This window comes from Trachurus japonicus, chromosome 5 (assembly GCF_045865225.1).
Source record: "Trachurus japonicus isolate A0001 chromosome 5, Traja_1.0".
Lineage (NCBI taxonomy): Eukaryota > Metazoa > Chordata > Actinopteri > Carangiformes > Carangidae > Trachurus > Trachurus japonicus.
The window spans coordinates 8,953,697-8,966,128 of record NC_140911.1 but is presented as its reverse complement, the minus strand read 5'-3'; the positions used below and the strand labels follow the sequence as shown (position 1 = coordinate 8,966,128).

The window sequence follows — 12,432 nt, the reverse complement described above, 5'->3', positions numbered from 1 at the left end:
TTCTATAGTCTCGCTAGAAGTGGAGGCTTTGATCCGGCCGCTGCTGGCGCCTAAAAACAACATAACTTGTCTGCGCATTAGGGAAGACTGACAAATCGTGACAGATTGTTTATGCGTGGTAATTAGCGACGCAGACGCTTCCCTGAGAACTGACGAATCTGTGGTAATAAGGTGAACTGTTTTTAAGCTCCCCTGAAGCCCATTTCGGATATATAATTTATTGCACCGACATTATTTGATATGAAATCATACTTTTACGCCTGCATCCAATGAGATAGGACGAGTTTCCACAGAGATTTGGTGATATATTTAATGCTCTCTTTTTAAAGGGCTGCAGATAATGATAAGGTAAGGTAGAAGGCTACAGGAGGTACAGCCAGGTAAATCAATGACAGTCGAGGGTTAAATCCCTCCCTGGCTCCACGCTGCCTCCACCCCCCCGGACTCCACATAATTTTTGACTTTAATGGATGTAGTCAAAGGAGAAGGGGGGAAAAAATCCCACTGACCCCCCCACCCCCTACCCCTACCCCACCCCAAGCCCAATAATTACCCCTAAATGACAGCGAAGGCCCTGTGCGTTTCAATCTGATTAGAGCCCCGCAGCTGTCAATAAACAGCGCGCTGCAAGAGGTTCATCACATAACGAGGCTGCAGGAAACTGTTGTGCAATATCCAAGGCTCGGTGCTGCTGCTGCTGCTGCTGCAGCGGGGGGATGTATAATGCACATGCATGGCACAAGTCCCGATATGTGGGTCGAACAGAATCAAGTTTTTCCAAAAATCATCATAAGGCAAGAAAAGTTATCAAAGATGGTTGTAAATATGATGAGAAATAATGCCCACGCCTTTAGTCCTCATTATAAAATGACAGGAACTTAATGGAAGGATAATTACAGGGTACACTTACGGGCAAAAGATCATTTGTGGGATTTAGTCCTGGAGGTTTTTTTTTTTTTTATGTGTGTGTGTGTTTATGTTTATCTGAAGTTGGTTTTTTAAAAAAAAGAGAAAAAAGTAACTATTGTTAACTTTCCCACTCTGTTTTTTTTTTTTTTTTCTTGGACTCTCTCAGGGGCCGGCCCATCTGAGCCCTGATTGGCTGCCTCTCTCTCCACGCCTGCCTTATTATAGCCCTGCACTCCAATTTGGTCACATAAACATGAGGATACCGTCACCTTAGGGCGCACTGCTGCTGCTGCAACTTTTTTTGTAACTCTTTTTCTTTGCACGACGACACGACACCCACGAGCAGTCGCTTCACCACCAGTGCCAGTCGGACCTGTATGGCCCCATCGATCGTCATGTCAGCTTTGACCGCTGGTTTGAAAACTGAAGACCTTCCTCCCCGCGCGGCTCTCGTCGGCAGAGGCGAGATGCAGCAGACCAGCCTGAGCCCCGCAGAGGAGACTGGGAAGCCCAAAGTCGCTATTCTGCCCTTCAGCGTCGAGGCACTGATGGCTGATAGGAAGCCCAGCAGGGAGTTGCCATCCCCGGATCATGCCACATCCGTAGCCGGGACGTCCCACGCGCTGGGAAAGGGCGCACGGATGGGCTCTTTCGGTAGTCTGGATACTTCACTTCCTGCTTTACCCATGAGCTCCTCGTTTTCGGTGGGCGAGATCATGAACATGCCAGAAGACGTACTGATTAAACCCGAGAGCCCGGACAGTCAAGAGAGGTCTTCATGGATACAGAGTCCTCGGTTTTCTCCTACACCTCCACGTAAGTTGAAGCTACAGAGTTATAACGTGTATCCTATAGGTTAGAGGAATGGATAATGCATGTGTGTAATATTGTTGTTTTGTTTTTAATCTTAAATATATCAATTGTGGACTGGTGTGGGGATTGATTTCTTTCATAGTCAGTGTGCTTTAAACATGAGAACTTTGTACCCAGTTGGTCTTTGTCAGTTTTATCCCGGGTGGGTTTGGCATTACGCGTTGTAATCCAGGGTTTTAAATGGAAGCGTTTTGTCTCCCCCCCTCCCTCCCTCCCCTCCTCACAGGAAGGTTGAGTCCTCCTGCCTGCCCTCTGCGAAAACACAAGACGAACAGAAAGCCCCGGACCCCGTTCACCACGTCCCAGCTGCTGGCCCTGGAGAGGAAGTTCCGCCAGAAGCAGTACCTTTCCATCGCCGAGCGCGCAGAGTTCTCCAGTTCCCTCAACTTGACGGAGACCCAGGTCAAAATCTGGTTTCAGAACAGGAGAGCCAAAGCCAAGAGGCTGCAGGAGGCAGAACTTGAAAAACTGAAAATGGCAGCTAAGCCTATGCTGCCTCCGGCTTTCGGGATTTCCTTTCCACTCGGTGCGCACGTCCCCGCGTCCTACGCAGGGTCGCACCCGTTCCAGAGGCACTCGCTGCCGGTTTCCCCCGTGGGACTGTACGCCGCTCACGTCGGATACAGTATGTACCACCTCGCTTGACTGGGACGAGGGGTTAAAGACTACTTTTCCATGTGAGCCCCGCGAGCGCGAGGTGGGTGGGTATAGGGGAAGTCAGATGGACAGGTGAGGTGGCACTCTAGTAAATACAGAGGCGTCCTGACGTCGGTGTCACATCTGGTCATGGCCCCTTCTGAGGAACCTTGAAGTTTATCCACTTCTCTTGACCTCGCCAGTAAGTTCACACACTGCAAAAATACTCCAGCTTTACTGGTCATTTAATCCTGACTGTTAAATCTGTTTGTCAGTGGAATTTAAAAAAATATATTATAATAATAAGAGCAATAATGAAGAGCGCATTGGTCGTTAGGTGTAAGATGGAGTGTGAGACTAAATGACTTTAAGATGGATATTTTTGCGGTGCAGAGGTGAAGAACATCTTAGTACCTGTAGGCCAATATGGACAGTCAAGTATGGACAGCAGGCTGTGTGTCACGGAGAGCCCACTCTGCCTCCAGCCAGGTGAAAAGGTCTCCTCCACGAGCCTCAATCATTAAAGTAACAAGACTATTTGCTGCAGCTTGAAATATTTGCACCAACAAACTTAAAGTTGGGCTTTTATCGTCGCATTCGTGCTGCTGTCACACTGCGAGAACCATACTTTCCTATTGTTTTGCATTCATATCAATGCGTAACTATACAGTGGGTTACTGAACCCAGTGTCCATGAATGCTCTTTGTGAATTTGGAGAACCACAGCATTTGTTTTTTTGGTTTTGTTTTGTTTTTTGTTTTTTTGTTTTTTATAACAGCACTGTCTGTTGTTGGATTGATTCCCTTCGGAAGGGATAATGTGTACTGTAAAATAATGTATATTTGAAGAATATCCTCATTTATATTATGAATATATTTGTGACATAACTTAACAATAAATTGTTTATTCTTTTTTCATTAAGAAGTTTTATTTTTCATTTTGACTGACACTGCTGCACCAAAATCTTTAACAGCTCTGAAAAATATATTTTCCTCCTGTTAAATTGAAAATATAGAAATATTTGATATTCTAAAATTCCTCACTTATATTATAGTGAAGTTTGGAGCCACTGGGAGTGAGCTGAGTATGAGCGAACAAGCGTCAACAAGCAGAAGTGAATTATTATTATTATTATTATTATTATCAGGCCTATTAAAGAAGGTTTGAAAATAAATATAGGGATATTGATCAGCTGCAGCACAGCATGATTTTAAAATTATATATTTTGAATCTCGTAGATGTACGTGACCCACATGTGTAGGCAGCCCTACTGTCCACATTTTCTTCAGGTTCATATTTACATCCTTCAGCCTTCACACTTCTGTGCACGCGCGCAGCAGAGGATGAGCCGCGTGCTGCAGAGCTGCTGTTGTGCTTCGCGTGAATTGAAACTTGTCACATGTTATTTTGGTGGAATGTATTTCTACAGCTGTTGCCTATTGCTTTGAAACAACTAACCTAGATTTTGTTGGCGCCAGAAGAGTTTAGGGGGGTGGAAGGGTGGGGTGGGGGGGCTGGGAAAAGGAGGAGGAGGAGATGGGGTGGGGTGGTGGTGGTGGGGCTGACAACCAGTTGTGCTGACTTCAAAACACACCGATAAATATTAGAGATTGCTTCACTGGGCTAAATCGCTTGTAAACAATCCACTTTGGAGTGTCATTATGGGGTGTTCAGGGGGTGTAAAATGAGCCAGGTGACACCCCCATTATGGAGAAGACAGGGTGCCACATCCATGCATATTCCATGACTGCATGCAGCACATTAAGAAAACATGTGTGGGTGTGTGTGTGCGTGTGTGTATGAGCACCTGTGTGATATGGAGGAAAATTACAGGCCACTCTGCAGCAGTTCTTTTTTTTTTTTTTAAAGGCTTTCTCTTGACTCCTCTGCTATTCAGGCAGGGGTTAAACTGGAGTAAAATAATTGCTGTAATGAGCAAAGGCAATCTGCCGCAGACTGAGGCCCGGCTCCAGTGAGGCTGTAGCTCCAGGCAAGGCGGAACTTTTATCATTCCTAAAATGTCAACGGGGGACTGGGACGGGCAACACTTCTCTGCTCGCTGTGATTTCCTCCTCAGCGCCGACAGCCTGCTGTCCTCAGCCAGGGCCTCAAAGTGCTGATTTATTATTAACACAGAGAGATTTTGCAATGATCAGTTGACAAGTTTTTGTTATTGCGTCAATATGAGATTAATTTATAATCGTGAGTGTTTTTTGTGTGCCTACTTTAAAGCCTGCTGAGTGCTGCCATAATTCTTAATGTCGTATTATGTCTTTCTTCATTAATCTAGTGAATATTCCTCCGCGCATCACTTTACCCATGAAGCATGAATTAATACATAATCCCTGACAATAAGTGGAAATCACACGGATGGATGCTCCATCTGAAAGGAAAAAGAAACTTTAACACAAAAGACCAAAGAGGATCGGTCTATTCTTCTAAACTCTTTCATTCTTTTGTCCCCCCTCCTCCTCCTTCTCCTCCTCCGCTCTCCATCTTGCCAGGAGCCATGCACAGAAAACAAAACTCACTTGTTTCTATCATCCAAAAGATCACAGGAGGCTGTTTGACTCCGCACTCAACCCCCTTGATCCTCTAGAAAAAAAGAGGAATGGTTTTATAAGAAGCGGCCTCAGATAAATGACTATTGGAAGAAGAAGGAGAAGAGGCTCACTGGATGTTTAACGGACCTTTAACCTCTCGTCAGGCCGGGGTAGAGGAGCTGGTACTGGGCGTTTAGGAGTTTTACAAGTTCGCCAGGAACCAGAGCTTCATCTGGTCGTTTTATCTTTCCTTAATAAATAGTGTTATGGTGTTAGAAAACAAAATATATCCGCTCCTTTATCACAGGCCCGCACGAGACCAATACTGATGATTGGGGACACAGCAGAAATTAAAAACGCTTTAACGCAAAGTTGATCAGACATGAATGACAAAGAGTCCTCGCATCTTAATTCTTTAATTATCTTAAATGCGATCTACTCTTAATAGTTCTAAAGGCGCCTACAGGGCTATATGTCGTTATGCATACCTACAGTATATAGTCCTACAAATTATTTGGCCACACGCACTATGCATTGTGAAACAACCTTTACGATACCTGATCATTAACGACGCTTCCCTCTAAAACCAGTTGGACGTGATTTTGCCGTAAATACAACTAGACACACGACTTCACAGTGTCATGGCCTTTAGAAGAAGAAGAAGAAAAAAAAGCTCTGACGCCTCTGGTGAATAAGCACCTGGACTTATAGGCTGTAAACGTTTCATTAAAACATTATAGCCTATATAATATATAGTAATATACTGGGTTGTTGCAAGTCGCAAATCAGGTGATGTCATTTTATTTTAAATACAAAATAAAGTGTTGCCAGGGTTAAATGCAGGCCCAATCATATTTGAACCTTTCCGAAAAAGGTTAAAATCCATTTACTATAGAAAAACTCCACATGCGTCCTGATATTGAAATGTTGTGAAAACTAAGCAAATTCCATAAAATCTGTAAAAGACCAAGTTACCTGCACAGTTTCTATAAAATGCCACACCACCACCTTCTGTTCAGAGTCGGAGTAACATAACATAACTTAAAATAAATAAAAAGTGATCAAATCTGACTCAACTAACAGGTAGTTAAATGTTCATCACATGTCGTTGTTGCTCTCAGGGCAATATGATTTCAGGTTAAAGCATAATAACTGACTTATAATAACAATAATATTATTCTAAGATAATATTTTTTAATGACTAGTATTTTTTATGTTTGAAATTAAGGAATAGGCTACATAATAATAATAAAAAAGAAACGTCATGTTCCCTGTTGAGGATGAACGTGTCTAGACATTTCTTTTTAGATTATTCTTTCTTTCTTTCTTTTAAAGTAACTTAACAACATGTTAATTCCGAGTCCACAGTTGCACTAAAATAAATTCATGGGTTGCAGGTACTATAATACCCACATTTCTCAATCGCAGACTATAAACCTGAACGCACCACCACGTCCTTGCTGCTCAGCTGTGCAGTGGGAGTCCAGTCGGAGCCCGCATGCTGCAGTAGGCCTATAGATATTATAAATAATGCAGCATGCATGTTGTAAATCAGTGCTCAGTCTAAGCAGAGATAAACATCATCACCAATTTCTTGCGGCTGCCTTTACCGAAAAAGACCTAATAAAAGCAGCCTCCTGCAGAAAACCAGATGTTCTCATATAGGGAACTTACAGAAAAGTTACAACTATATGTTAAAATGTATAAAGCAATAAGCTCAGCATGAAGTCAGTTTGAGACTATCATGCAGTAAAAGTCGTTATTAAAGGAAGGATTTTAATACATCATTGAGTTGGACATTAAAGATGCAGGAAGCAGAGCAACCAACAGGTCTGTACATAGAGAAAATAATATATATATTTATACATATGTATATATTTTAAATCTGTTCTATTCATCAGCTTGAGATATAACTGTGATAAAAGTGTTGCAAAGTTAAAACGGATTATAATGACGAACGAGGACTACATTTTATGCTTTTTTGTCCTTTACTGTCCACTAGAGGGCAGCATGTCTTATTTTATTTGGTTGTTTGGTTGACCTGGGATCATGACCAGGCTCTGGCCACTAGTCATGATCAGGCTGAAGTTATTAAGCAACAAAGACAACAATAGAGTCACCACCCGTGAATGTATGAGCCTATATAACTGTTAATAACTGCATTCAACCTTGTTGAACAGTCCTTATTCACTCACTCCCCCTGTGCTAGTACAAAGTCCTCCACTGACCCTCTATTGAATAATTACTTCAATGTGTAAATCCATGGAACAATTGCGCATTTATAAGGTACATTTACTGTTGACAGGAGGGGCAGCTCAGGCCTGATGTGTGAGACTTTTTGAATCTCAGTGTGGGTTGGTGGGACTATAAGGCCGGCCCTCCATGCACAGCAGATTTACTGAGCAGCGTAATTACAACAAGTGTGGAGTGTGTGCCAATCATCTATTGGAAATTAAGGGGGAAACATTTTCTTATGTGGACTAATGAGGCAACATTTCTTTTAAAGGTGCAATAAAAGCGCTAAATGTGATGGAAAATTGCCTGAAACCCCCATAAACAAAAACTGCATCACAAAACTGCATCACCGAAACTTTAATGCAAATAGGTTTCTGATCTGTCCTTTACAAGGTAATTTATTTCAACAGAGCAGAGAATGATTACTGTCACCCCTCGGCTAAGTTTTTTGGTGTTTTACTGTGGAGCATTTAAGCATTTTGGTGCAGTGTGCAGCACTTAACATAAAATTGTTAATGTACCTGGCCGCCTGTGGTTTAAATGTTCTGTTCTCGGTTTTTTTTGCCTTAATGATAGAAAACAACACGGAGTCTGCGGCCCCTCTAATGCTGATCAATAAGCGCGGAGACTATAAGCTTTATAATCACACCGTGGGTTGGTTTCTTAACAAGCCACATGCTGCTGACGAACATTTTCATTTTTGTAGGGTTAGTTAATTAGCAGTGAGGGGTTCAGGCCTGATGGTTCAGAAGTGCAAGAACTTGATTCCTGGCACAGAAAGAAACACATTCTTGTTGCAACATGGGCCAAACTAAACTAAAACTGCAGGCTGTAAAATGATTAGTGAAATGATTAGTATGTGGTGGAAGATTAAAAACATCTTCTGCATGGGAGTGATGATGGAGCTGTGAGATGAGGTTGTTTTTTTAACATAATGTCAGAAGTGGATTGATATTACAACTCATTATTATGACATTTTTAGGGGTAAACCTCTGGGTTTGCAGATTCAAATTCTACAACATTATGCTTATAGTTTGAAACCCCTTGTGAATCCATGTGTTTTTGCTCAGTCATTTATTAAAGCACATTTTGTATGGAGTTCTTAGTCTTGATCACTAACAGAAAACCATTAGGCCCAGTTCAACATCATGGCTGCAGATTTTCACAAAGGCAGAGCTCAGGGATTAACTCTGTTGTCAAGTTGAAAATAGCAACGGGAACTTTTAGATCGTAAAGTCTGAAACATTAGCATCATCTAACATTTGATCAACATGTGGCGGCAATGTAAAAATAAATCCAAGTCCATGGCCACAGTCTGCAATGTTTTAAAATGATTGAGAAAAGCAGCACTGAATACTGACAGGAAGTTCTAACAAAGGGACGTATTAAAGAGCTGTCAATCAGGGGGGATGAAATGAGGGAGAACTGTGCTCATCTGATGTGGCACCATGAAACTGTGACAACCAGCAGCACCACCTTGTGGCAGATCAAGGTATCACTAAGCTCTGAAGCTGAACCTTATCCAAAGCATTAAAGACAGTGAAATGATGCTGCTGCTCATCTATCAGCCTTCAAAAGTGATCCATGCTCTCGACTCGACCCAGCAGCATCACAGCTCCCACTTCACTGCCGCTTCAACGGCACTCAAGATCAGAGAGAGGCCACTCAACAGCAGGCCACGGACCAAACCTATTTCATTTGAACAGCACAACAGGCTCTTTCATATCAAGACGTTTTGAACAGTCGTAGGACGGAAAGCACAGATATTAACAATAACATAGACAATTATTCAAGAAAGCCACAGCAGTGTGACAGTGAGCCAGCAGGAAAAGCTAAATGGAATTCAGCCATAGTGGATTTTAATATCTAGAACAATGTGTTTCCTACTGTGGCATGTTCAAACACGTCTTTGTCTGTCTGTAACGCAAAAATCACAAACACATTGTGAATCTCCCATGATTCTTCCTTTCTTTCATTAAATCTATTGCAGTTTTGCATATTGCATGTTGGGGAGGGGGTCCTTCAATGAATGACCCTGTGGAGGCGTCAAAAAAGTCCCTGCTGGCAGCAGCACTTAACTTTCCCCAACCACATGACAGTGACAGTCAATTAATTTGTCAAAATTAAACTGAATGAGACAGATTACCCATTACAAGTGATTTCATGTCTCTACAATTCAATTTTCATTCAAGTATGCACACCCCGTTGACATGAATAACATTAGCATTAAGAGCAGTTTACTTACCAAATATTTCTTTACTCACTTACTTTGACTCTCTTCATATAGCTACTTGTTTCCTCTGAAGTTCGCATGCCAACCGGCTTCATGTGGCCTGGTCACCTGGTCTGGTCTGTAGCATCCAGTCTGCTCTGAAGAGACAGTGCTGCTCAGAGGGCATATCATAACTTCTTGGACTATAAATGTGATAAGTGAAGCTCCTGGAAAAACTATAGTGACAGTACAATACACTGACTAAGTAGCAATAGCAAAAAAAACCCCAAAAAACAAATTATCTTAAACGATATTCAAGCAATAATCCAGGATTCAACAGGAAGAAGCCCACATTAGATATAAAGTCTGAATGTGATATGAATTAATATTCTATTAACTGGCAAAAAGAAAAGAAAAGAAACAGGGACAACTCAGAGAAATGAATCCCTGCAGACCCACCTGTTTGTAGGTTACAGTCTTGCCAACAGAGAGCAGCAGAGGCCATGAATAAAACCAGGAAGGCAAAGTGTTCCCAGTTAACCGATTGTTCCCACATCACAACACTGCATGCAAAACAACAGCAGGAGCAACATTATTCACTGCATCTGTCCAAAAAGCACAGAGGCACGCTTTTTCATCTGGAGGGTTAATGTTTCAAGTTATTTCTGTCAGCTAAATGTAAAAGAAAGCAGGAACCATGATCTATGCACAGCCACATTGTTCTCTCACAGTTCATCCATCACAGATCCCAGACATAACCACCAGTTAAAGCCTCTGTGCTGTGACGTCAACAATGGTTACTTGAAATACAGTTGTATTTCTGTTCTGAAATACAAGAGAATGAGAGTTCATACTGACAGGGAGTCTGAGGATATCAGTGCATGAGCTCATAAAAAGAACATAAACAACACACAGACCTATTTACATTAAGAGATGTTTTATTAATAATATAAGACATACTGTATAGAGATTGTCATAAGGTATACATAACGGCACATGTTTCCAATATGTCTGTGATAGTGGATATTACTTCATATGCTAAATGCCATGAAAATATTAATTTGACTGAGTGTCACTCCAAGCAGCAGTGACAAATAAAAACACTTCTGTATAACTGAATCAATGCTTAGGGACATACATTTCTTACATAACGTTTCTAACCACCATGTTCAGCTCGTGTTTACAAAATGCTGTATAGTGCTCCTTTAAGACATCGTAGTCAGACCAAGGGTTATGGCAACACAACATATTTCTCTTAATGACACACGGAGCTTTGATCAGCCCTGGTAAGTAAGCAGCGGTTAAAGCCCGGCTCACAAGCATCTCTTATTGCTTTATTATTTCAAGGTTTTCATCGGCATGGTTGGCATTCAGCAAATTTCCTGTGGAAAGTTCGGCCTCCTTGCTGTAATGTAACCACACATGTCCACTAACATGAGTCTGCAGCTAACGCGGAGCCAACTGGGTAAGGTATGAAACAGCATAATACACTGTAGGCTGTGGTGCGTGCTGTACATGTAATTTGTACCTGCATTCTACATATTGCTGATATGTGTTTCTTTATGAATGAATAGACCAGTGTATGTCTTCGTCTCCTCTGTGTGTTGCTCATCTGTCCTCCTGCAGAAGCTGAAGCCTGTCCTCAGCAAAGTGGGGCCTGGTGTGGCCAGTATCAATAGCCTCACAGTCATCTGTGAAAAACACCAGGTCCTGCCAACGAAAAACAAAGACATGTGGTCAAGTCACTCGTGCATGAAAACAAGAATGTTGAGGTCGGGAACGCTGCAGATTTTGGAGATCCTCTCACCCGATAACAGACTCTGGTGATGATGGAGTACAGATTTTGGATCTTGCGTTTCAGCAGCACCATTCTGGGACGCTCTCTGCAGTACTGGTTGGGATGGTTCAGCACCACATAGAGAAAGTCACGCAGCTTGGTGGTGACGCATTGGTTCTGCAAGGAAAACAGAACAATACTTTTAATACTTTAAAAAAAGAACATCAGCATCAAATTTTAAATCAATTATTCAAAGAATATGCTGCACAGATTTACTCATGTCATCAAGTAAACTCTTTTTCCCCTCATATATTGCAATTTCACAATCTTTCATCATGCAAACAAGCCATGAAGTTATGTTATTGTTTTATTTTGTACTTAATTAAAAACTGCTCTCAGTATGTAACTGAGCTTTGAAAGTGGTTATCCCAACTTCATGGAAACCCCCTGAAACCATTGCCAGCACCTCCGTGTGTGTTCCCCACATCATTTGCATCACTTCGCTGCTTTCAACTTACATGCACATCCAGGAAGATGGGAGGTAGGATCTCAGCACACGTTTTCTGCAACGTCGAACATCATCGTTAGAACAAAACAGCACAGTCAAACACAGCCTCGTCTGTCTGCACAACAGTGACAATGCAACGAGCGCCAAAAGTGCTTACCGTGCGGTGGTAAGTGTGTATTTTGTCCAACAGAGCCATGACTTCTTTGCTCAGGCCGAGCGCCCTGGAGTAGCAGGTCGGAGGCGCGCACTCCGACAGCCACACAAAGCTGAAGAAACACACCACGGTGGCCAGTCCCAGCCTCATGTTTGGGTTGTAAACGCTGCTGCTGCTGCTGCTGCTGCTGATCGGGATCTGCCTCCAGCTACTGCTGCTGCTGCTGCTGCTCGTACAGCCAACGCTGTGTCAAATAGTAAAGAGGAGGACTTGCTGCAGTTTTAAGGATGGTGTAGTTAAAAAAAAAAAACGACGGACGGTGACGTGGACGCGCCGCAAGAGTGAGGAAAACATCTGGGGTCTGCTGTGTTTTGGAGAGAAAAATTTGTTCATGTGAGCTCCAAATGCCAGGGATGACTGATCCTCTGCTGCTGATAACACAGCCAAACGGTTTGCAGACCCCCCACCCCCCTCCACCACCACATCTACGAGCCAGCTCTGCGGCTGAGAGCGGGGTATTTATGTCAGCTATTGAATTATCGATGGGAGTCAAACCACTGTACATGTCATAAGGAAACAAGGCAA

At 42.6% G+C, this 12,432-nt stretch overlaps 2 protein-coding genes across 2 annotated transcripts; one reads left to right on the top strand and one right to left on the bottom strand.

Moving 5' to 3' along the window:
• Nucleotides 1–1,154: 1,154 nt before the first annotated feature.
• Nucleotides 1,155–3,332, top strand: msx1a (muscle segment homeobox 1a). Its single transcript, XM_085775998.1, has 2 exons — nt 1,155–1,725; nt 2,009–3,332. The coding sequence occupies exons 1-2, from the start codon at nt 1,287–1,289 to the stop codon at nt 2,425–2,427; spliced, it is 858 nt and encodes a 285-aa protein (XP_085632124.1). The 5' UTR covers nt 1,155–1,286; the 3' UTR covers nt 2,428–3,332.
• Nucleotides 3,333–10,332: 7,000 nt separating this feature from the next.
• Nucleotides 10,333–12,322, bottom strand: LOC146987035 (cytokine-like protein 1). Its single transcript, XM_085775997.1, has 4 exons — nt 11,851–12,322; nt 11,704–11,748; nt 11,216–11,362; nt 10,333–11,118 (listed from the first exon to the last, which is right to left on the bottom strand). Exons 1-4 carry the CDS (start codon nt 11,995–11,997, stop codon nt 11,017–11,019), a joined length of 441 nt encoding a protein of 146 aa, XP_085632123.1. The 5' UTR covers nt 11,998–12,322; the 3' UTR covers nt 10,333–11,016.
• Nucleotides 12,323–12,432: the final 110 nt, after the last annotated feature.

Coding starts and splice junctions, on each gene's coding strand:
- LOC146987035 (XM_085775997.1), bottom strand. CDS start 11,997: ATGAGGCTGGGACTGGCCACCGTGGTGTGTTTCTTCAGCTTTGTGTGG. Junction 11,363..11,703: donor CCATCTTCCTGGATGTGCAT/GTAAGTTGAAAG, acceptor TTTTCCTTGCAG/AACCAATGCGTCACCACCAA. Junction 11,119..11,215: donor TCACCAGAGTCTGTTATCGG/GTGAGAGGATCT, acceptor TTTCGTTGGCAG/GACCTGGTGTTTTTCACAGA.
- msx1a (XM_085775998.1), top strand. CDS start 1,287: ATGGCCCCATCGATCGTCATGTCAGCTTTGACCGCTGGTTTGAAAACT. Junction 1,726..2,008: donor GTTTTCTCCTACACCTCCAC/GTAAGTTGAAGC, acceptor CCCTCCTCACAG/GAAGGTTGAGTCCTCCTGCC.